The 23,720-nt window shown below is 35.4% G+C and overlaps 5 protein-coding genes and 1 non-coding gene across 9 annotated transcripts; 4 read left to right on the top strand and 2 right to left on the bottom strand.

Moving 5' to 3' along the window:
• LOC104792111 (myosin-16) lies at nt 103-9,161 on the top strand. Of its 2 annotated transcripts, XM_010518161.1 has the most exons (26): nt 103-392; nt 603-738; nt 983-1,126; nt 1,244-1,389; nt 1,473-1,629; nt 1,928-1,986; nt 2,119-2,278; nt 2,351-2,500; nt 2,583-2,719; nt 2,795-2,941; nt 3,033-3,134; nt 3,412-3,469; nt 3,551-3,652; nt 4,065-4,102; nt 4,211-4,337; nt 4,427-4,594; nt 4,730-4,861; nt 4,938-5,047; nt 5,154-5,214; nt 6,225-6,402; nt 6,516-6,721; nt 6,815-6,934; nt 7,052-7,516; nt 7,709-7,848; nt 8,345-8,601; nt 8,822-9,161. In XM_010518161.1, exons 2-26 carry the CDS (start codon nt 616-618, stop codon nt 8,872-8,874), a joined length of 3,540 nt encoding a protein of 1,179 aa, XP_010516463.1. In that variant the 5' UTR covers nt 103-392; nt 603-615; the 3' UTR covers nt 8,875-9,161. The 2 variants fall into 2 exon arrangements, with proteins under 2 accessions (XP_010516463.1, XP_019102428.1); XM_019246883.1 differs by lacking the exons at nt 8,345-8,601; nt 8,822-9,161 and adding an exon at nt 7,980-8,070.
• TRNAG-GCC lies at nt 9,347-9,417 on the top strand. Its single transcript has one exon. It is a non-coding gene; the product is annotated as a tRNA-Gly (tRNA).
• LOC104792113 (bet1-like SNARE 1-1) lies at nt 9,480-11,156 on the bottom strand. Its single transcript, XM_010518163.2, has 5 exons — nt 10,960-11,156; nt 10,372-10,519; nt 10,078-10,134; nt 9,927-9,986; nt 9,480-9,830 (listed from the first exon to the last, which is right to left on the bottom strand). The coding sequence occupies exons 1-5, from the start codon at nt 10,974-10,976 to the stop codon at nt 9,741-9,743; spliced, it is 372 nt and encodes a 123-aa protein (XP_010516465.1). The 5' UTR covers nt 10,977-11,156; the 3' UTR covers nt 9,480-9,740.
• On the top strand, nt 11,300-13,557 carry LOC104792114 (deoxyhypusine hydroxylase). 3 transcript variants are annotated; one of them, XM_019246885.1, is made up of 8 exons: nt 11,300-11,540; nt 11,966-12,099; nt 12,187-12,422; nt 12,509-12,647; nt 12,840-12,966; nt 13,055-13,066; nt 13,127-13,173; nt 13,302-13,557. In XM_019246885.1, the coding sequence occupies exons 1-8, from the start codon at nt 11,384-11,386 to the stop codon at nt 13,416-13,418; spliced, it is 969 nt and encodes a 322-aa protein (XP_019102430.1). In that variant the 5' UTR covers nt 11,300-11,383; the 3' UTR covers nt 13,419-13,557. The 3 variants fall into 3 exon arrangements, with proteins under 3 accessions (XP_019102430.1, XP_019102429.1, XP_010516466.1); XM_019246884.1 differs by having other exon boundaries at nt 13,055-13,173; XM_010518164.2 differs by having other exon boundaries at nt 11,301-11,540; nt 13,055-13,173; nt 13,268-13,557.
• LOC104792115 (LOB domain-containing protein 16-like) lies at nt 15,157-15,981 on the top strand. The gene is made up of 2 exons (XM_010518166.1): nt 15,157-15,447; nt 15,619-15,981. Exons 1-2 carry the CDS (start codon nt 15,157-15,159, stop codon nt 15,979-15,981), a joined length of 654 nt encoding a protein of 217 aa, XP_010516468.1.
• LOC104792116 (LOB domain-containing protein 29-like) lies at nt 18,953-20,019 on the bottom strand. The gene is made up of 2 exons (XM_010518167.1): nt 19,642-20,019; nt 18,953-19,504 (listed from the first exon to the last, which is right to left on the bottom strand). Exons 1-2 carry the CDS (start codon nt 19,936-19,938, stop codon nt 19,130-19,132), a joined length of 672 nt encoding a protein of 223 aa, XP_010516469.1. The 5' UTR covers nt 19,939-20,019; the 3' UTR covers nt 18,953-19,129.

Below are 23,720 nucleotides of genomic sequence, written 5' to 3' on the forward strand. Positions count from 1 at the left end.
ATTCGAATCCTTGGATCGGGTCGGGTCAAATTCCGGGTCTTTGAGGTGATGATGATGATAAGGCAAGCAATACTGGTGTGTTGTTGTGAGCTAAAAATGGGAGGGAAAGAGAGAGAGACAATGGCGTCCACAGGAATGGCGAAATCCAAGGGGAGTTTATGCCTCACCCTCTGCAGAAATCGATCACACCCCTTGAGACTCAAATTTCATTTCTCTCATTCGCGTTTGAACCCAGAAGCAGACGAACACGAAGAAGAAGCCTCTTGACGGTTTTGGTGTTTATACGAATATCGAAATCACCGTCTTCTCGAAAAGTCTTTATAGCTCCGTCGATCGGGGTTTGCTGAAGTTTTACCCGTGTCTCAGAGCGATTGAGGGAGCTACATCCACAGGTGCTTTTTGATTCTTTTGTCATAAGGATGAATCCGGTTCATGGGCTTTTTGATTTTGCGAGATTTATTATTAATGGGAGATTTTTGAGGAAAGAGCTAATTTTATAACCCTTGTAGTCTTGGAATCATAGATTTGAATTCTTAAGATTGAACCTGTGTATATGTACTTTATTGTCCACTGAAAGCTTGTGGTGTTTACTTAAATGCTAGGAAGGTTTACGGGATGGCTGAAATCGTGGTGGATTCTCATGTTTGGGTGGAAGACCCAGAAAGAGCTTGGATTGATGGGGTTGTACTTAATATAAAGGGAGATGAAGCAGAGGTTAAAACTAATGATGGCAGAGAGGTAAACGACTTTTTTTCTTTTTTTTTTCTCCAGTTATCTGGTGCTCTTGTAGCATATTGCGTCCATTCATGGGATTATACATTATCCTGCCTTATGGAGCTTTTTTCCCCCAGAAATGGATGTACTATAAATGTTGGTACTGCTTTCAGTCGTTTGATACAAAAACCAATAACTGGACCTTCATAAACAACTGGTGTTGTTTTGCTTTCCATACTCCTGATTCACATTTCCTTTTACTGGTCAGGTCATTGCTAACTTATCAAAACTCTATCCGAAAGACACTGAAGCTCCTTCAGAGGGAGTAGAGGATATGACTAGATTATCTTATCTCCATGAGCCTGCAGTTCTCGACAATTTGGCTACCAGATATGAGCTCAATGAAATTTATGTAAGAATATTTCATTTCTGGTTGTAAACCAAGTATTTTCATCTTGGTCCTTGGTAAAAAAAACATTAGTTAATGCAGTGTAGGCGAGTCTGTTATAATATTTTGACATCATGACAGACTTATACAGGAAATATTCTTATTGCCGTCAATCCCTTTCAAGGACTCCCCCATCTCTATGATGCTGAGGTTATGGAAAAGTACAAGGAAGCCTCTTTCAAAGAGCTGAGTCCTCATGTTTTTGCAATTGGTGGCATCGCATATAGGTGATTATTTGTTCATTTTTTATTATTGTCTATGAAAGTAGCAGAAGTAGGTTTATTTATTAGTTTGAGAAAATTTGCTACAGGGAAATGATTAATGAGGGCAGAAATAAATGTATATTGGTCAGTGGTGAAAGTGGGTCTGGAAAGACAGAAACAACTAAGATGCTCATGCGTTACCTTGCATACTTTGGAGGGCATTCTGCAGCTGAAGGAAGGACAGTTGAAAACCAAGTTTTAGAAGTAAGTTGTGATGATTTAGTTTAGTATTTAAAATTACAGAGCCTCCTACACTGGAGGGGCGAGGTTTTAAACTTGCTGCTTAAATCAAATTAATTTATTAGGCTATGTCGAAGACTTTTTATCCTTTTATCTGCTCCACAGACAGGACATTATTGTTTGTTAAACTTTCCTGAGTATATGGTCTGGGGATCGCTACCTTGACATCCTTAGATTGGAGCTTTCTCTTTATGTGATACCACTTGTACCTCTTAATTTGGTTTTTGGTCTAATTCTTTATGCCAATTGGGTTATGCTACAGTCAAATCCAGTTCTCGAGGCATTCGGAAATGCGAAGACTGTTAAGAACAACAATTCCAGGTAAACTTAGAGCTCTTAATATTGAGTGCTTTCATTTCTCCTTCGCTTTGCTTGTCCACCTGTCTCTTTTACCTACTTTTATTGAGATTTATCACTCCTGTTAATAAATATGAATTCTTTTTCTTGTTACAGTCGTTTTGGTAAATTTGTGGAGATTCAATTTGATGACGTGGGTCGAATATCAGGGGCAGCCATCAGAACTTACCTTTTGGAGAGGTCACGTGTTTGCCAAGTTTCAGATCCTGAACGTAACTATCACTGCTTTTATCTCCTGTGTGCTGCTCCTCCTGAGGTAGGGTTTTAAGTTGTCCACACCTTTTATCGGAAGAATCTTTGAATTAATAGATGATATTAACATTTGCAGGATGTTGAGAGGTTTAAATTGGGAGATCCTAAGTCATTTCGCTATCTTAATCAGTCTAGCTGCTATGAACTTGATGGTGTAAATGATGCAGAAGAGTATCTTGCTACTAGAAGGGCTATGGATGTAGTTGGAATAAGTGAAAAAGAACAGGTTTGCAATTTCTTTGCAATCTGCCTATCACCTGTTGATTGCTAATAGGAATAACTTAACTATCTTTTTTTTTTCTCTTCAGGATGCAATTTTCAGAGTTGTGGCTGCCATCCTCCATCTTGGAAATATTGAATTTTCGAAGGGAGAAGATGCTGATTCATCATCTCTAAAAGATGAACAGTCAATGTTTCATCTCCAAATGACATCAGAACTGCTCATGTATTATGCGGCTCTTTACTTTTCCAACTAAATAATGATTATTGTACTGCGTGTAACTACAACTTGTTATTTTAGGTGTGATCCCCATTCCTTAGAAGATGCTCTGTGTAAACGTATAATGGTCACCCCAGAAGAAGTTATCAAGAGAAGTCTTGATCCTCTTGGCGCTGCCGTTAGCAGGGATGGTTTAGCAAAAACAATATATTCTAGACTCTTTGATTGGTAAACTTTCTATGTCAATGTTCAAACACCCTTTTCCATATGCCACTGAGGATGACCTCTGCTAAGTCAGTACATATTTTCTTTATTCCAGGTTGGTAAACAAAATAAATATCTCTATTGGGCAAGATTCTCACTCTAAGCGCTTGATCGGAGTCCTTGACATTTATGGGTTTGAGAGCTTCAAAACCAACAGGTAATAGCTGTGAGCATGCATGGGGTAGTATCTTAATTGCTAAAACACATCCAGTGTCCTATCGTCTAATAGATAAATTACTCTTTCCCCTTGACGTAAGTATGAAGATGACATTGTCTATGATAAATATAGTATTTAGCTTTGATATTACTTAATATTGTGATCTTACGAAATAATATGTTTTTTTTATAAGTTTCCATGACTACGGAGATATCTATAATATCACTTAATCTAATCTCAACTTCAGTTGACACTGACTTGTTAACATTTTCCGCAGTTTTGAGCAATTCTGTATTAATTACACGAATGAAAAGCTGCAACAGCATTTCAACCAGGTATGAGGTCAGTCGTAGGATATGGCTGCTGATCTGGCTCAAGATTCTGTTAATTAATCTGATCTCATTAATATTGTACAGCATGTATTTAAAATGGAACAAGGTGAATATCAGAAAGAAGAAATAGATTGGAGCTATGTGGAGTTTGTTGATAACCAAGATGTCGTGGATCTGATTGAAAAGGTTTGTTTCATCCAATTATCTATTTCCCCTGGTATAAAGACAGATTTTGGCTTTATATTTGCGACCAATTGGTAAATCAAACACTAGGCAGTAGAAGTTCCCTTTAGAGAGCATTGTGACATCACCTATAATACATTATTATACAGCTCAGCCTATGTTATACGGAAAATGCTTGCACCTGTCCCTAAAATCCATGTTTGATTTCTTTCCTCTAAAAATATAAGAACTCCCTTAAGTTTATGCAAGAGTTCTATCTGTTTTCAAATATGCTCTGGTATCCTGGCTCACTATGCATTGTTCTGACTTGAAAACACATGGAGTAGTGGGTCTTTTTATTCATGAAACTGTCTGTTATTCCATTACTTCGTGCTGCATTTTTCCCCCTGTAAATATGATTTCAATCCTTTTGCAGAAACCAGGTGGTATCATTGCTCTTCTAGATGAAGCATGGTATGATAAAATTGTCTTCACCTGCAGCGACCTTAGTATTTTCTTACACAGTAACTATCTTCTCCAAACACCATTATTATGTGTTATAAAAGTTTATTATCTCTGCAGCATGCTCCCAAAATCAACTCCTGAAACATTTTCTGAGAAGCTGTATCACACATTCAAGGATCATAAGCGCTTCATGAAACCAAAATTGACTCGATCAGATTTTACATTAGTTCATTATGCAGGGGATGTAAGTTGCATTCCACGTTCTGTTGCTTTGAGTCTTAAAAGTAGATAGAGTTATGATTTTAAGATCTATTCCAATGCTATTCTATTCAGGTTCAATACCAGTCCGATCAATTTTTAGACAAAAACAAAGACTATGTTGTTGCTGAGCATCAAGACTTGTTATACGCTTCCAAATGTTCTTTTGTGTCAGGCCTCTTTCCTCCTCTTCCTAAAGAGAGTAGCAAATCTAAGTTTTCCTCAATTGGCGCTCGTTTCAAGGTAACTTTCCTGCAAATCCATTAACATTAACTACTAGATAGGACTGGATGATTGGACCACACATAGGATATTGTTGAAATTTTGATGCCAGACTCATCATTTGTACGAGCTGACATGTTCAATTAATTGGCGCAGCTACAATTGCAACAGCTGATGGAGACACTGAACTTTACGGAACCCCACTACATCAGATGTGTTAAGCCAAACAATTTGTTGCAACCAACAGTGTTTGATAATGCCAATGTCTTGCATCAATTACGCTCTGGGGTCAGTGTTTCTGCTGAATTGTTCATATTAACATGTTTGATGTCTTGAGGTGTTATATCATCTTTGTCTTATGCAGGGTGTTCTTGAGGCCATTAGAGTAAAATGCGCTGGATATCCAACAAATAGGACTTTCATTGAGTTCTTGAATCGATTTGTCATTCTTGCACCGGAAATTTTGAAAGGAGAGTATGTATCAGTTCTACACGTTAAGCTTGAAAAGTCTTCCGCTCTTGTCTGCTGTATTGGTCCTTAATTCTGTGTATCGCAGCTTCCTTACCTTACACTGTATCAGGTATGAAGCAGATGTTGCATGCAAATGGATTCTGGAGAAAAAGGGGCTTACAGGTTACCAGGTAAGGTCCCTACGAAGTTCACTAAATATAAAAGGAATCCCATTTTTGCATGAGTTCAATACTTGTAGAATTTTCAGTATTCTATGAAGTTGAGTTCCTCAGATAGCATAATTTCCCTAGGTGCGTTGACGATATAATTCTTNATACGCTTCCAAATGTTCTTTTGTGTCAGGCCTCTTTCCTCCTCTTCCTAAAGAGAGTAGCAAATCTAAGTTTTCCTCAATTGGCGCTCGTTTCAAGGTAACTTTCCTGCAAATCCATTAACATTAACTACTAGATAGGACTGGATGATTGGACCACACATAGGATATTGTTGAAATTTTGATGCCAGACTCATCATTTGTACGAGCTGACATGTTCAATTAATTGGCGCAGCTACAATTGCAACAGCTGATGGAGACACTGAACTTTACGGAACCCCACTACATCAGATGTGTTAAGCCAAACAATTTGTTGCAACCAACAGTGTTTGATAATGCCAATGTCTTGCATCAATTACGCTCTGGGGTCAGTGTTTCTGCTGAATTGTTCATATTAACATGTTTGATGTCTTGAGGTGTTATATCATCTTTGTCTTATGCAGGGTGTTCTTGAGGCCATTAGAGTAAAATGCGCTGGATATCCAACAAATAGGACTTTCATTGAGTTCTTGAATCGATTTGTCATTCTTGCACCGGAAATTTTGAAAGGAGAGTATGTATCAGTTCTACACGTTAAGCTTGAAAAGTCTTCCGCTCTTGTCTGCTGTATTGGTCCTTAATTCTGTGTATCGCAGCTTCCTTACCTTACACTGTATCAGGTATGAAGCAGATGTTGCATGCAAATGGATTCTGGAGAAAAAGGGGCTTACAGGTTACCAGGTAAGGTCCCTACGAAGTTCACTAAATATAAAAGGAATCCCATTTTTGCATGAGTTCAATACTTGTAGAATTTTCAGTATTCTATGAAGTTGAGTTCCTCAGATAGCATAATTTCCCTAGGTGCGTTGACGATATAATTCTTATTTGCAGATTGGAAAAACTAAAGTTTTCCTGAGAGCTGGTCAGATGGCTGAGCTAGATGCACACAGAACAAGAGTGCATGGCGAATCAGCGAGGATGATACAGGGGCAAGTCAGAACTCGTTTGACAAGAGAACGGTTTGTTCTCATGCGGAAGGCTTCAGTTAATATACAGGCTAATTGGAGAGGTAAGGGCTTCAGTTCATATACAGGCTAATTAGATCATTTTTAAGCTGTTATGGCTTCATTGATATGCTGATGAAATTAGGAATGCCGATAAAGTCTCTTTTTCATATTTTAGGAAATCTTGGACGAAAGATATCCAAAGACAAGAGAAGGGAGGAGGCTGCCATTAAAATCCAGAAAAACTTACGTAGACAGATTGCTATCAAAGATTACGGGAAGACCAAATCTTCCGCACTCACCTTGCAAAGTGGAGTTCGCACAATGGCTGCACGTCATGAATACCGTTATAAACTAAAGACTAGAGCAGCAACTGTGATTCAGGTCCTTTCTCATTACCCTTTTCGTACTTAGCAATCCTCCTGGAATCATTCTTTCACGAACTAGAAATGACTTTCATCTCTAATCAACTTGCAGGCATATTGGCGTGGTTATAGTGCTATATCTGACTACAAGAAATTGAAAAGAGCTTCTCTTGTTTATCAAAATAAACTCAGAGGAAGAATTGCTAGAAAACAGTTGGGACAGTCAAAGCAGGTATTGCAAAGCAATCTCTGCATGTTGTTTGAATATCAAGTTTTTTAATTTATTCCGCATGTAGAAATATGTATAACAAATTATTTGGTTTTGATTGATGTAATCACATGGGTATAGGCTGACAAAAAAGAAGAGACAGAAATTGAAAGAAAGGTGGAAGCTTCCAACAGAGCAGAAGAGGCAGTGCATTCAGAGCCAAGTGATGATGACGAGATAGGACATAGAAAGACAAAACATTCCATCGAAGTACAAGATGGAGTTGAGAAGACCTTAGGAATGCATTCAGATCAAAGTGATGATGAAGAGATAAGACATGAAAGAAAGACGAAACATTCCAGCGAAGAGGAAGACGAAGATGGAATCGAGAAGTCCTTTGTAATGCATTCAGATCAAAGTGATGATGAAGAGATAGGACATGAAAGAAAGAAAAAACATTCCATCCAAGCAGAAGATGGAATTGAGAAGTCCTTTGGTCTTGATTCAGAGAAGTCTTACAACACTTTTTCTGTTGTTAGCCAAATAACGGATCCTATTCGTGATACAGAAATGGAATCCCTCACTGCAGAAGTCGAGATGCTGAAGGTAATGTTTCTATATCCACCAACATTGTGACTAGCTTTTGGAAACGGCATGCTAATTATCTCCGGACTTTCAAGTTGTTCACTGATTTATTAACCTGATATGCAACCCTATATCGTGAACAAAATCTATTGTGTGCCTATCATCTTGGCCAAATGCATGGAGGATAAATTGGAAATTTCTTGCACTCTTCAGGCCTTGTTGCAAGTTGAGAAACAAAGAGCTGACATTTCCGAAAGAAAATGTGCTGAAGCCCGAGAACTTGGGGAGAGAAGACGTAAAAGATTAGAAGAAACAGAAAGAAGAGTTTACCAACTACAAGACTCTTTGAACAGGTATTATTGATTCGTAATTTTAACAACCTTGAATTTATCTTAGATTTATCTTGCTTCTGACAATTTTGACTACTTTGTTAAAAGCTTGAATTTCAAACCCAGTACATTTACTGATGCTAAGTCTTGTTTAGTGTATTCCAGGTTGTTATATTCTATGTCGGACCAATTCTCGCAACTTAAGTCCATCTTGAGATCTCCTTCTATGTCAACTTCAACAATGGCCTCAGCGCCAGTNCAAGTTGAGAAACAAAGAGCTGACATTTCCGAAAGAAAATGTGCTGAAGCCCGAGAACTTGGGGAGAGAAGACGTAAAAGATTAGAAGAAACAGAAAGAAGAGTTTACCAACTACAAGACTCTTTGAACAGGTATTATTGATTCGTAATTTTACCAACCTTGAATTTATCTTGCTTCTGACAATTTTGACTGATTTGTTAAAAGCTTTAATATCAAACCCAGTACATTTACTGATGCTAAGTCTTGTTTAGTGTATTCCAGGTTGTTATATTCTATGTCGGACCAATTCTCGCAACTTAAGTCCATCTTGAGATCTCCTTCTATGTCAACTTCAACAATGGCCTCAGCGCCAGTTGTGCGTGATGATCTTGGTGACAGCTCTGAGAACTCTGAAGCTTCATCAAGTGATTCCGATTTCACTTTTCCTGCTCCATCTCCTTCCCCAGACAGTTTTTCGAATTTTAACCCAAATCAGCTGCAAGTCATTGTTCAGGATCTCTCGACCACAGAAGCCAAAGGTCAGTGGTAATAGCACTAAATCCCATGAAAGCTTAAAAGTTATTTGTCTATGAAATAATGGCTAGTTTTTAAATGGGTTAAGTTGAAACACTTGATTAGCTTCTTCACCTAGAAATAGAGATTTAATATAAATCCACCAAAATGTAATCATTTTACACAAGGTATACATTGTTAATTGAATCATCCTTCTTCTCATCTTGTAGAACAATAGTATTGCAGGAACAGAGAACTATGACAGTGACAAAGAAGGGGGCTTTGAAGATTACTTTTGATGATGCAGCACGGTTTTGATCTCTTCACCACACCAGATATTTGGAGTGCTTATAATCTCTTTACTCCATTGTTGTGCCACAGGGCAATTGTTTTAGTGTTTTCACTTAGATCAAACTTCATGTTGTAGTTTCCTCAGGAGTAGATGCTGCAAGAACTATGTAGGGTCATCAACATATGTCAGGTTCCATGTGTCTTAAATGCATTACACAAGCCATGTTTTGTTACTTCAACTAATACAATTGTTGCTGAATTTCAGAAATACTAATTTGCTCTCATTTGTCCTCTTTATTGCGCTTTATGCGTTTGAATCCCTGTTCTAACTAGTTTCTTCCCGAAATTTGGATCCATGAATAAGATAATTGTTGTACTGTGGTATATGATACTCCAAGAAGAAGCAAGTGCGTTAGTTTAGATCCATGATAAAATTAAAACTTATTACATAGAAGTTTTATATGAACCTTCGTACAACAAGCACCAGTGGTCTAGTGGTAGAATAGTACCCTGCCACGGTACAGACCCGGGTTCGATTCCCGGCTGGTGCATTATGTGTATTCAATATGCTATTATTTTTTTGTGCTTAACTGGCTGCTCCAAAAAATATAGCTGTCTACAATCTGTCTGAACCATCTCTATTATCAAGAATAAACGCTCTTTATAATCCATCATACAGTACAAAACTTTTTATAAGTTTATGAAATTTTTGTCCTCAACCCAAGCACTGCTGGATCACACTATAACACTGGAGGCATACATTCATTACACTGATGAGGGATGATTAGATTGTACGAGCCAACAGAGAAATACTGATAATAACATGAGATCATGGATGGATGGATGGTTTAGGAATATCCCGGGTTTGCCAATTTTACCGAGTAAGATAGTATATGACTAGAAACAAACCCACGAACGATGCCACAAGCGTCAGCATTCTTCGGCTTGATTTTGTCTCAAATACCTGCAAGGATATGTATCAACATATTAAAGACACTTTCAACACATAATAAAGCTATAGGCTAAGGGATCTGAGAGAGTATTTCAACTCAGGATATACCGTTTTAAACCGGTCCATGGTTCCTGAGAGAAACCCCCTTGATGAATCCATATCATTGCCCTGCATAGAAACCATGCAAAACGTTCAGTAACAATAGCGACTGTGAGAAACAAAATATATTTACAGGTATCAGAAAACACTGGGGAAATACCATTCTGTCAAGCATGCGGTTATGAGTATCGACCTCTTCATTTATATCACCAGATAGCTGTTCATGAAAAAGGTAACATATCAGAAACTGGTTCAAACCTAGTCGTACATGAAAATGTGAAACTATGTTACGGTTTCCATACTACAACTACGGGGGACCGTATGTAGTAAATATACAAACTCAGTTTGTTCCTATTAAGTTTGTGGCTAACCCATTCCTAATGTCATTTATCAAGCTTTCATCAGATGCTATGCTCGTCAATCAATAGAATCAGAGGCAAGTATTCAGGCTTACTCGTTTTAAAAGAAGGACTCTGTCTTGCAAACCTTCCAAGGCACGCTCATTGTCATGTTCATTGATTTCATGAGAGTAAGAAGAAGCAGCTCTAATTCCTCCCTCTTCAATGCCATCAAAGAGAGAACTTCTACCACCACGCGGCTCCCTGAAGACAAAAATTAGACAATCAGCAAAGGACACAGTACCCATCTTTTTCACTCGGTCATGATTCGATAATAAACTCAAAAGCAAACTATCTCTAAAGCCTAAAAAAGCTCAAGCAGAGGCAACATGACTCACTTGCAAATATGAATTAACTCGGACTGTGCCTCGATTTAACAGATTCCAGATTTCTATATTGCAGTTTATAATCGAAATCTAAATGACTATAAGATGAATTGGGAGTGATCTACATCTACAAGGATACAGAGCAAACAGTTCTATTCTATCTATATTTTCACTGCTTCTTCTTCAGATCCGCCTGATGAAGATGAACCCTAATCTACAAATTAAAGAGCTCATGAGAACACATCGAATCATCAGATATTTCGCCAGATCTTTTTACCTCCAAATTCTAAATAGGAAAAAAAGATACACGGAACTAACCTTCTAGGATTCATCATCGATCAATCGAAGGAACGATCTAAATAATCCTCCTCGCTTCTCGATTTCGCTGCAAAGTTCACCTACCTGGATCTATGGTTTCAGAAACGCGAATTGAGGCAAGGAAACGGTTGATATGTCGCAAGAGAAAGAAGCTAAATCATCGTCATCATCAATCAACAGAGGATAGACGAAACTGTTTTCCACACACGTGTACTACTGTGTTATATGATGTAATAGAAAATATGGGGTCAAATTTAAAAGTATAAGATTATTACGGGACCAAAAAGTAAATTCGGTTATTAGCAGAATAGGTCCCCGCGTTTTATTTCACGAATCGGATTCTCTCCTCTTTCGTATACAAAAACCCTAGTCGTCGTCGTCGTGTCGGAAACCCAGATTTTTTTCACAAACTGATTTAGCGAAGATGGAATCTAATGGAACAGTTTCATCGACGGTGAACTTGGAGAAGTTTCTCTGCGAGCGATTGGTTGATCAGTCACAGCCGATCTCGGAGCGGTTTAGAGCTCTCTTCTCTCTTCGCAACTTGAAAGGACCAGGACCTCGCAACGCCCTAATCCTCGGTTTGTTTTTCAATCTCTGCTTCTCAAAATCTTCTTGTTTTTATATTTCATATGTACTAGAAACTAATAAAAATTGGTACTTTAAGAAGTACATTTGAGTTACTCTTCTAAGCTTAAAACTGAATTTTTGTGCTGGTATGGTTTGTTACTGTTTGTGATTGATTAGCTTTAGATTAGTTATGTATTCTGAGTTTTTTGTTCATCAGTATCAGGTTGCCATTATTTGGTTTTTGCGCTCTATCTCTCTCATTACTGATTGTTTCTTGCTTTGATATGTGACTTTTTAAACTGTCGATTTTTGTCATTGGATTTTCTTAGAATCTGAAGAGCAAGAGCTGTGTTTTTTAGTTTCAGTAGGGTAAGATTTCTATCGATCATTGCGCTGGAATTAACTTGTCGTCTATCTTTTTTTCCTTCTCCTGCAGCGTCTAGAGACTCATCTAATCTGTTAGCACATGAAGCTGCTTTTGCATTGGGTCAGATGCAAGATGCTGAAGCAATTCCTGCTCTTGAGTCTGTTCTTAATGATATGTCTTTGCATCCTATAGTACGACATGAGTTGAGTATAATCTGATCCTTGTTTCCTCTGTATTAGTATAAGCTTTTGTGATCCTTACAAATAGCTGATTCGCTATTAAGATAACAGGCAGCAGAAGCTCTTGGAGCCATTGGTTTAGCGGGTAATGTTGACATTTTAAAGAAAAGCTTGATTTCGGATACAGCTCAGGAGGTTCGAGAAACATGTGAATTAGCTCTCAAAAGGATTGAAGAGTTGGGCAATGTTGATGCCGAGAACCAGTCAACCACAACCGAGAAATCACCTTTCATGTCTGTTGACCCTGCAGGCCCAGCTGCTTCTTTCTCTTCTGTCCACCAATTGAGGTTCTTCCACTCTTGACCAACTCAAAATCCTTTTAGATTATTTACCAGTTTGTAACAGGTTATTGATTAAAATCGTCGATTTATAGGCAAATTCTTCTGGATGAAACGAAATGCATGTATGAGAGATATGCTGCACTTTTTGCCCTACGGAATCATGGTGGAGAGGAAGCGGTTTCTGCCATAGTTGATTCTTTGAGTGCTAACAGTGCCCTTCTACGTCATGAGGTTTGTCAGAGTTTCCTTCATTTAATGACTTTCAGTTTGATCATTGTTTCCTAATGAGAATGCTCTGTTTGAAGATGTTCATGAACTTGAATGAGTCGTTTTGTTAATATAGTTAACCTTCAATCTCTGCTTATTGTTCTCTAGCCTTAAACCGTATAAGTGTTGCTTTGTAATTGTTGCAATTTTTATTAGGTTGCTTATGTCTTGGGCCAATTGCAAAATAAAACTGCTTTGGCTACTCTAAGCAAAGTACTAAGAGATGTGAACGAGCACCCAATGGTTAGACACGAGGCTGCAGAAGCGCTTGGTTCTATTGCAGGTATCTTTCCTAAAATACATTTCATTGCTTGAACTACCATAATTCCACTGTCTTTACTGACTTCTTCACATTACTCGGCTCTCTTCAGATGAGCAGAGCATTGCATTGCTACAAGAATTCTCAAGGGACCCTGAGCCTATTGTTGCCCAAAGTTGTGAAGTTGCATTGAGTATGTTGGAATTTGAAAATTCCGGAAAATCATTTGAGGTAAACACTTTGAACTCAAAACTCTTGCCCTCATATCTGATGAATGCTTTGGGACTGTGAATCTGTAACGACACATAGCGCAACCTTTTTGCAGTTCTTTTTCACGCAAGACCCCCTTGTTCACTAAGGATGCTCAAGGATCTTCACCATTCTTTAAAACATTTACCAACAAACAAAGGAACACAAACTTTAGCAGAAGCTATTTTAACAACTCATTATGCACGATTATTATTTTATTACTATAGTTATCTTCGTTATCTTTAAGATACATTGTCTGATGGGTATGGAAGCTTTCCATTGTTTAAGTTAAGAAAAGGGCATGTGACATTGTAAACCAAATCCAAATAACATTCTGTTTAGCAACATTGGTCAACGTTTGAGCTATCTTTTGTTCTCTAGGATTCTTTCTATATACAAATACAGACGTATAATCGAATTATTAAAAACTGGTTTCAGAGCTGCTGTACAAAATCTATCGTTAGATAAAGTGTTGCTTAGCAACATTGGTCAAACGAAAATAAAAGCACGATCATTAAATAATTTAAGTTGAAAGTGTTTTTGTATAGAGGGGGCAAACTCTCTTTTTTAATTAGGTTATTATAATTATGCAGTTTGATCAACTGACTTCACATTCAAAATTACATATGGCATTAGCATCTGTCGGTAAACTTCTAACCGGCACTTTTCCGGTTTACCTGGTCTTCCAGAACACGACAAACAGCAACATTTCCAATGTCCGGCGTTCGGCGATATAAGTCAATATATAAAAAAAGACACTAAGTTCTGTTTTGGAGCTTTATCGATCGGCCGTCTACGTTATTATTAACTACTAGTTGTCTAACCGTTCGACTATAATATTTAGTCTAGTAATCGTTTAAACATCAACAAAAAAAAGTTTTATCAAAATCGGAATTAACAGTTTGCTACAACTTATCAGATGATTGAGTTTTAGAACATACTGATAAATAACCTTTGTTTTTTTCTTGGTACAAAAGATTTTTAGAAGAAATACGTTTGACATCATTAATGTTAAATAAATAAAATGAGAAGAAAAAGTTTAAATATTAATAGAACAAAATAATGAATATTGTGAGAATGTTGTATCGCCCACTATTGATTTGTCTCCGTAGAACCCTGCATGATGACCTTGCATTGTCAACCCACTCGCACCCTTTGGTTCACTCAAAAGTTTTTGACATTAAATGCACATTTTTCCTTCAAGTCGAAGAAACCAAATCTCATAGTAATACTCTATACGCTATATGCCTATATAAAATATTTAACCAGTTTAAGTATATTAAACAAATCAGTACAGATTGGTATAGAAAATATGCTTGTCGAATGTTCATTCTAAGATTTTCTGTATCGACCAAATTAGATATAGAATGTATAGATTACATTATCTTAACGGTTGCATTGATCATAAAACAAGATTATAACTCATAATTTTTTATACGATCTAACGTGAGAAAAAAAACACTTAAACAGTTAAACAAATCCTTTTTTCGTAGCCTACCAAAAGCCTAATCGGTCAGTCACTTAATTTTGTTTTATGAACCCGAAGAACATGATTCAATGAACATGGCAATGGGATACATAGTAAAATCCATTTACGTCATGAGAAGACGATTGTTCGAATCACGATTGTTTCATCATATACTCTTTATGGACTAAAAGACAAAATAGGATTCAAGTTCTAGTGATGTTTAATTAAAACAATAATAATCTATAAGGGTAAAGGTAACGCAAATGGTAGACAAACAAAAGTAAAACTTATTGATAACATTATCATAGAATACAGGGCAAATTCTACATATATAAGTAAAATTTATTAGGAATCAAAACCAAATACACCAACAACTGCCCCATCGTATCTTGTTTTGCTCTACTTCTCAATCTTTTACTTTTAACCATTTCCGAGTTTGCTCGTGTACAATTCTTACAAAGACAATCTTTGTGTATCGAAGTATAAAATTTGTTCCGATGGCATCTAACGGTACAGGAACAGGTTCTCCATGCGGCGCATGCAAGTTTCTGAGGAGAAAATGCGTGATTGATTGCATATTTGCACCGTACTTCTCATCGGAAGAAAGTCCGGCGAGATTTGCAGCCATTCACAAGGTGTTCGGAGCAAGTAACGTTTCTAAAATCTTGCTCCACGTTCCCATCGAAGACCGGAATGAGGTTGTCGTCACTATGGCTTACCAAGCTGAAGCTCGTCTCCATGATCCTGTCTATGGTTGTGTCTCTCATGTCTTCGCCCTCCAGCAACAGGTAAAAATAAAATGTTCTATTTGTAACGCATAGATCGACATATAAACTGTAGAATTTCGTAGTGTTCACTCTATGATTTTATGGACTAGTTTTTTTTCCAACTTAATTAGACTGTTGGACATTTTTTGTTTATGCTTTCACTTTAGATTGTTTAACATATGTGATGTATAGGTGGCATTCTTACAAGCACAACTGATGCAACTAAAAGCGAACCTCGCCCACCAGACAATCTCCACGGTGGCCGGAGATCTGAGCAAGAGATCAGAAATGACGTGGCAGCAAACAAGTGGCTACACGATACCGTACATGCCATACAGTCACGAAAACCCTAATAAACTGGTGACACCGCTGAGCTCAATCGAATCGTTGAAATACAGCCACACGAGTAGTGAAGTCACGACCAGCGTGCAAGATATTCAAACGGGTCGGTTTGGGTTTCACCAGGACGGTTATCCAAACAAGAAGAGATCGCAGGGTTACAGTAATAGCGATCTCGGAGAGCTTCAAGCGTTGGCTAGGATGATGAGAAACTGATATAATTATATAATATAGAGAAATATGTGCTTCTTCTAAATTATTATTATTCTTCTTAATCAAGATGCAATGCTATAACAGACAATTTATATACTTTTAAGCTTTAAATCATATGCCAAATCTTTAAACATTGAATATATACTAACTTTGAAATGAAAGAGTTCCAAATTTTTGTTTACAACAATTATCATTTTTGAAACCATTTTTTTTATTATCAAAATGTTTTATAAAAAAAACAAGAAAACTAATGTTTGCCTTTCAGTTTAAGAGATAATGAAGAATATAATGCTATTCGACATGGCAACTACATACTCGATCGAAAAATTAGTTTAGTATGGCCTATGTTGACTTTCTTTATAGATGCGAGGATTTTAGCTAGGTTCGGATTTTAGTTATCTGGAAAATTTCAATTGTATAGATTGGTGTCATTAATTCTATTTGGTTTATTATTACTCGTCTATCAGTGTCTATCGAATTATCTATAATATTTTTGAGTATTAGCAAACTAGTACTGTTGAGTTGTGTAGTCTTATCTTTTAGACATGTTGTGCAACTCCGCGATTGGAGAGTCAGTCTGTGATTTGTATAGTTTAATTAGTATCTACTCGTTTGTTGTAGGGTTTTTATTTACTTTTTGATACCATTTTACCCTGTCGTAGAGCCAAGAAAAAAAAAAGTGTAGAGTCAACATAGTTCTCACTTTAAAGATGACCATTATTAAACATGTTATTTTCTTGTTTTTAAATTTGTTTTTTTTTTTAGAATCGAACTATTATATATGAAAATTGTCCTCCGAATAAGTGAGAAGCAAATAAATAAATAAAAACTCTTTATTCATATCTAAACTTAATCATAAGAGGACGACCACACTTTGATTCAATGTTAGAAAAGATTAAAACATGTATACCTAACGAGAATTAAGAAATGTCATAGTGATATTGGTATTTTTAGAAAAAATGTCCCCTAAATAGGATGCAAGTTAACAACTTTGTTCTTTGTCACTTCCAAATAATTTAATCATCTTTAAATTACTCATCTAATCCAATTTAGAATTTCCCACCAAGAAGCTTCTCTAGTTGATCACTCATAAGATTTCCCAACTGATTAGTGACACCAATGGAACACGAACGCTTGTCCTCTTCATGGTTCTTAAAAAAAAACAATTGAACAAATAGAACAAAAAAGAGTTTGACCGAGGAAAAAAAAAGAACAAAAGAAGGCACAAAGGAGTAGCGAAACGGCTGGCGTCGACTTACGTGGGGACTTAGTTTTCTTAAGTAGAAGACTAGAAGTGTACTTTGACCGTAAAAAAGCTCACACGTACGACAAATGTAAGTACGTAACAAAGCTTTACTTGCACAAGCAGCGGCTTTAGCAGTGTTACCCGCAAAATTATTATTAACAAATCAAACATATTTAAAAACACCTACGGAAAAAGGAATAAGCCCTCTTTGACTCTTTCTTTTAGTATCCTCTGTAATCGAATTAAATATTAGATTTTGTATCCGTAGAAAAACTTTACTGGCATAGAGAAGCATGTTCAATTTCACTTATATTATGGGCTTAACAACCCCTAATGTCCATAAAGGGCTTAATGGATACATATATTTTCTAATGGTGAGTTAGCTTATAGATATTTCCATTGATAGGTTAGCTACTACATAGGTGGTGAGCTAGACCATAAGAAAATAAGAAAGACTATGCATAACTCTGGATGATTGACAAAAGAAAAAAATTTGGTCAAGGGTTTATGAGATGAATTTCCTTTCGATTTTGTTTTTTCGGTATTGTAAATCTACTACCGATCAAACTCTTTTCCAGTGATATTCTAAACTAGCTAGTTGATATATAAAAAGACAAACTTCGTGGCAAAATAATAAATTGGGGTTGTACTTTACATTCAATTTTTTTCTATCAAGTAGTTCAAACTAGTTGTTTAGTGGATTGTATGCTCATATACTACTACTTTTCATAACAAAGTATATATATTATTATATAGTATATATGTTCGGGCTCAGTGAATTTATCATGTAGATAAACCCTAAATCCATATCCAGATATTAATTACTCGTACAAAAGTATACCTATTTCCAGTGATTTATGTTTGGACTCGGTTATTTAATTCTAGAACCTCGTTTTACGTTAGTGATATATATCAATGAACAAAATATATAATTTAAAATAAAATATCGCAACAACAATTAAAATTAGCAGAACAATTATTGTTAGGATCAAAAAATTTTATAGTACATTTTCTATAAATAAAAAAAACTATGAGATTAGATTTGTTGATAAATTAAATTCGCAATACATTATGGAAAAGAAGAAAAAAGAGTTAAACCGATTTTTTTTTTTTTTTTTTTAAAAAAAGTAGACTTAACCAATATTGATAAGCTGTGTCTACAAACTTGATGATAATGAGAAAACGTCTACAAATCGATGAATATTAATTCGAACAACAAACAGGCAACAAAATTATGTATATTTTAGCACTTCTTGATAAAAGGTCAGTGGCAATCCAATCGATCATGAGCATTAATCATATCGAGGATTATATGTATGTAACATATAACTATCTGCCAATAATTTGAAGAGAGTGAAAATTTTCGAACATGTAAACATAAAAATAAGTCAAAGATCATAATTTACCTAACAGTGATCCAACATCCGCTTTCTCCAGTATTGAGGGAAATTCACAACCAGGACGATCGGGCGTACGGGGTACCAGACTGTATGTATACAGTATACGTACGTACTAGCAGAATCTAAAGAATCAGGACAGAAAGTTTAACTAGCTAGGGAGTTGTCTCGTTTAAGATTAAGATTGGGACACACTGACACAGTGAAGAAGGAAAACATGATTCTTGTGCAAATATATATAACAGAAAAATTGAAATATATATACAGTAAACAGATGTTGAGGATATTAATATATATCTTTATATAATTCTAAGGCATCTAGTGCTTTTTATTTATGATTACAACAAAGCTGGTTCGTTGAGCTAGGCAACATCATCAATCGCTACTAAAACCATCAAAAAGTCTGAAACATATATAAGCAGGCTATATATTTATATATTTATATTCTATATAGATCGGATATTGAATAATTATAAGAATCACAGCCCATGTCTTGATATAAACCATATCACGAGAAGGAGATATAGCCAAAATTTGCTGACTGAAGCTCTTTGAGATTATCTTGATTGAAAGTGTTCAAGCGTTGTTCCAAGTCAGAGTAGATGGAGAATTCTCCCATGGCTGAGGAGGTTTCGTTGTGGTAACTATTCTCTGTGGCATCCCCGTGGTGAACCGTCCCAGAACTTCCGGTTTGGTAAACCAAATGGGTCTGATCATGATGATGATAAATGTTTTGAGGTTCTAGATGATCATGATGATAAGGAGTCTTAGTTGTGTCTCCATAGTAACCATTAGGTTTTTCTGATGTCGGTGAATCAGCAAAAATCATGCTTTGTGCTGTCTGTTGCTTGAGGATCTCAAGTTGTGCTTGTAGATTCACAACCTATACCCCAACAAAAAAAAATAACTAATTACAAAAAATTCCTCGGCAAAATATTCTTAAAGCTAGTGATTAAATACGTTTATATGTAGATTAGGAGTGAAAATAATGATCTTGATTAGAGTTTTAAAAGGAAATACTTGTTGCTGGAGAGCAAAGATATGAGAAACGCAGCCATAGATGGGATCTTGAAGCCTAGCTTGAGCTTCATAAGAGATTGTAATAGCGGCTTCACATCGATCACTGATGGGAAGATGAGAGAGCAACTTAGAAGCATTGCTAGCTCCAAAGACCTTGTGAATCGCTGCAAAGTGTGAAGCTCCTTGTTCATGACAAAAGTATGGAGCAAACACACATCCCTTTGCACATTTCCTCCTAAGGAACTTACAAGCACCGCAAGGAGAGCCAGAGCTAGAGCTAGAGCTGGAGCTACTCATGATGATGATGGTGTTGTGATGAATCTTTATATTAGATGTCGAATTTAATTTTGTGATTAATTGTCTTTGTAGTGCTGTTGTAATTAGGTTTTGATCTAACCTTGAGTATAGCTTTAAGGGAGAGAGATTTTATAAACAAGGCAAAGGTGGAGATGAAGGTGGGTTACATATATTAATTTTGTTTAATTACATCTTGTCTGCTTAATGCTCTACACTTCTCATTATTTATATTTATTCATTCCTTTTGCATTAGTACAACTTTGTTTTTATTGTTAAAGAAATTGACAATCCTTTTGGATTTTTGTATGCATAAAAACGAGAGATTTATAATACATTGTATATATATATAGTAGTATATTGCATCGTAGAATGGACGTGTACATTTCTACTTATTAAACCAATTTGATAAACCGAAAGCAAACTATAATGACTAATTACACAATAGACTTGGTACCAACAAAAAAATTACACAATAGACGTTTTTTTTTTTGTTTCCGGCTCCACAAAATTACTAGAACTTCTAACCTACCCTTCCAACATTTGAGAAAAACTATTTACTTTGAAGAATGTTTGAGTTGATTGGCAATGAAAATATGCAACGTAAATAAGTAGGTGCCTTATGTAGCTATCAAATAATAAGTAGGTGCCAAGTAACTAGTAATCGAATTCAAGTAATTTTTTTTTTTTTGGTTAACAATTGCATTAAAGCATAGAGGAGTTAGGGTTTGAAACCGTTACAAGAAGTGATAAGAGTGATTAAAGCACTTCATACTCATTCTTCAGTTCTTAAAATGTTTAATAATAAAGTAAAATAAGGACAGTCTTAATTCGTTTTAATTTGTATCACACATTGATTTAAGCGAAGAAATACATCAACAAAAGGTGTTCATCTTTCATGAAAATAGCAACTATCTACATATCTGCTAGAACTCTTAATTTCGGCCTATATATTTAACTGAAGTATCTCATTCACATCCCTTAGGCAATAATCTTTACCTTTTACTGTATAAACCGTCTAGAACAGTTAGTTAACAATTAATTTGGACACTATAATTATTTTATGATTTTATCTACGTAAATTATATGCATGGCAAATAATGTTCGCTTTAAAGAATAATGAGTGTTACCGTTACAATTAGCGTCCTAATTTTAACATCATCTCCATATTCCATCCGTGGTGGTGTTGTGGTTGGAGCGCCCAATATTGTAAGGATTCAATACTTCGATTTTTTAAAATAAAAAAATAAATAAAAACTTCAATTCTTCAAAAGGCTTCTTGTAATGTTGAAAAAAAAATGTTTCCATTACCAATACGGGATCCATTAGTGAAGAATAAGGTATTTTATGTCTATATTACTCTTAACTGTGGACCTGCTCCTATCCACCCATATTCTTGCATATAATATTAATATATACTGTATATAGGTTATTCCTCAGTCCCTGTCCTATCGATATATACGATCCCCAAAATTTTATAGGGATCCATTAACTATACACATGCATGCGTTAAACACTTGTGTAAGTATAATATGAACCAACATATCTTGAATTAAAATAAATCGTATCTAACTATACATGTTTTCCTATTTTCTTGTTGATCTATCATTTGTTGTAGTAACATAAACTCTACAAACCATGATCTTTGTCAATCTATGCATACATTTCAGCATTTTGAATTTCAGATAATTAAGAGAGTATTAAAAGGACAATATATGGTAAAGAAAAAATGTATATCTATATTAATTAGGCCTTCAATTAACTTGTATTTTTAATACCAAAGAAAATATAATGTGCCAACGATAGAGAGACAATGGACACAACGTCTGGTATATGATATATTTGAACAGTAGGGTCAGGGTTGTCGAGCAATATTGAGAATTAAAATCTTAACCTTAAAATAATATAATTACTTTATAATAAAAATTGATCTGTTATTAAGTAAATGCTTCAATATATTTATTTGTGTCACGCATAGAAACCAACATGTAGACCCTTTCTCAGGTGGCAAATTAATCAGTTCTCACACCCAAGAGCTCCAAATAGTGACATTCTTAATCCCATAAATCTCTCTTGCCCTACCACTACTCTCTCAAGTTACTATATAATTATAACACACGAGGGACAAAATGAACCAACCGTAGTGATCAAAACGGGTCGAAAACTCGTCTTACTAATTATTAAGATCAACGATAAAATGATCGCCGTTTGTGATGACATGATATCGGTAATTCTATATATTCGTATTAATAAGCAGCAGAAAACTAATTAATTTTCTATAGAATTTAAGATTAAACAGTGCTTGGATTTATAATCACCTGGTTATAAAAATGGTTGTCTTATAGAAGAAAACGGAAATGTATAAAAAGAAAATAGAAAATATTTTCAGTAGTTTAACTAGAATATTCACCGCCATTCACAACGCGTGATCAGCTTGCCAAATCTTTTTTTTTTTAAGCTATCATATTTGAGGTCTTAATTAACCTTTCCATAGTGATGAGTTTCTGGTTTCTCTGCAAGTTTTAGATCATAATTATAACTCGTACATGTAAATCACAAAAAAAAAAAAAGACATCACAATTGTGGTAATTACGTAAGATGTGTATATTAATTAAAATTTCTTGAACGCTAAATTTCAGTAAGAGCAAATTAAAATATATACTCGTAGTTTTTTGCGTATATAATTATATATGCGTGTAGTGACTAGTGAGGCCTCTTGGTGCATCGAAAGGACTTAATTTTGTTTCTTCCTACGATCATTTTGTACGTAATTTTAATTTTTAAGAAAACAATTAGACAGAACAAAAACCTGATTAAGTCATCTTCCATTTTAATTAAGATAGCAAATGAGCTTTTGTCAGCATTATATGTGTAAGCAGACAACTTTTCGTGTTCTCGCGCAACATTTCATTTCACCTTCTCTACTCTTTCTATACCAATATTAACTAGTATACGTTTTTAAAACAGAAATTAGTTTATTATTTTGATTAAGTTAAATATCATCTGCAAAATTTTGTTTCTTAGTCATGATGTTAATTGAATACTAATCCTTGGTGGTTATTAATTATCGTCAATAGGAGGGATTCATATTCGAGCCATTCTCTGAATAATATATGATAGTTTTTTTTGGCTCTAATTAAGGACTTAATAAGGAAAAAACTTGAATATTAATTATAGTAAACCCAAAATATTTGTGTTTGCGAATGCAAACTATGATTGACCTTCTGGAATAATTAACCGATCGGTTTGGAAAACTCAAATTTTTGAATATTGGTCCTCCAAAAATGTTAAGACACAATAGACGTGTGTAATAATATTGTACGCTGCTCAAAGCCGTGAGAAAGTCAATAAGTATAAGAAGCAAACAAAAAAAAATGCTTCAATTCCATTTAAATTATACAAAATAAAAAGGTGTATAAAAATTAACCACATTGTCATATAACAAAAATATAAAAAGAAACAAATTAAAAACGAAATATTAGTTTTTGAGCAAATGTTTAAACCAAAAAAAAAAAATCACCGAACTTTTTCGCAGCATATACAGTCTATATAGGGTAAAGTGGTTATGTACAACTGAATATGGTAATGTCGGTGAATTAAAAATCATGTATGCGGTAGTTCAAAGAAAATCAGGTGCTCTATCTATATAGTCTATAACTCTATATCAAACCCCAAAAGGATGGGTCAATTATGAATTATGCTAATCCACCCCGAATAATTCGAGATAAATAAACATCAAAAAGGAAAAAGAATTACCCTATCCACACACGAAAAAAAAAAAAAAA

Source organism: Camelina sativa, chromosome 6 (assembly GCF_000633955.1).
Source record: "Camelina sativa cultivar DH55 chromosome 6, Cs, whole genome shotgun sequence".
Classification (NCBI taxonomy): Eukaryota; Viridiplantae; Streptophyta; class Magnoliopsida; order Brassicales; family Brassicaceae; genus Camelina; species Camelina sativa.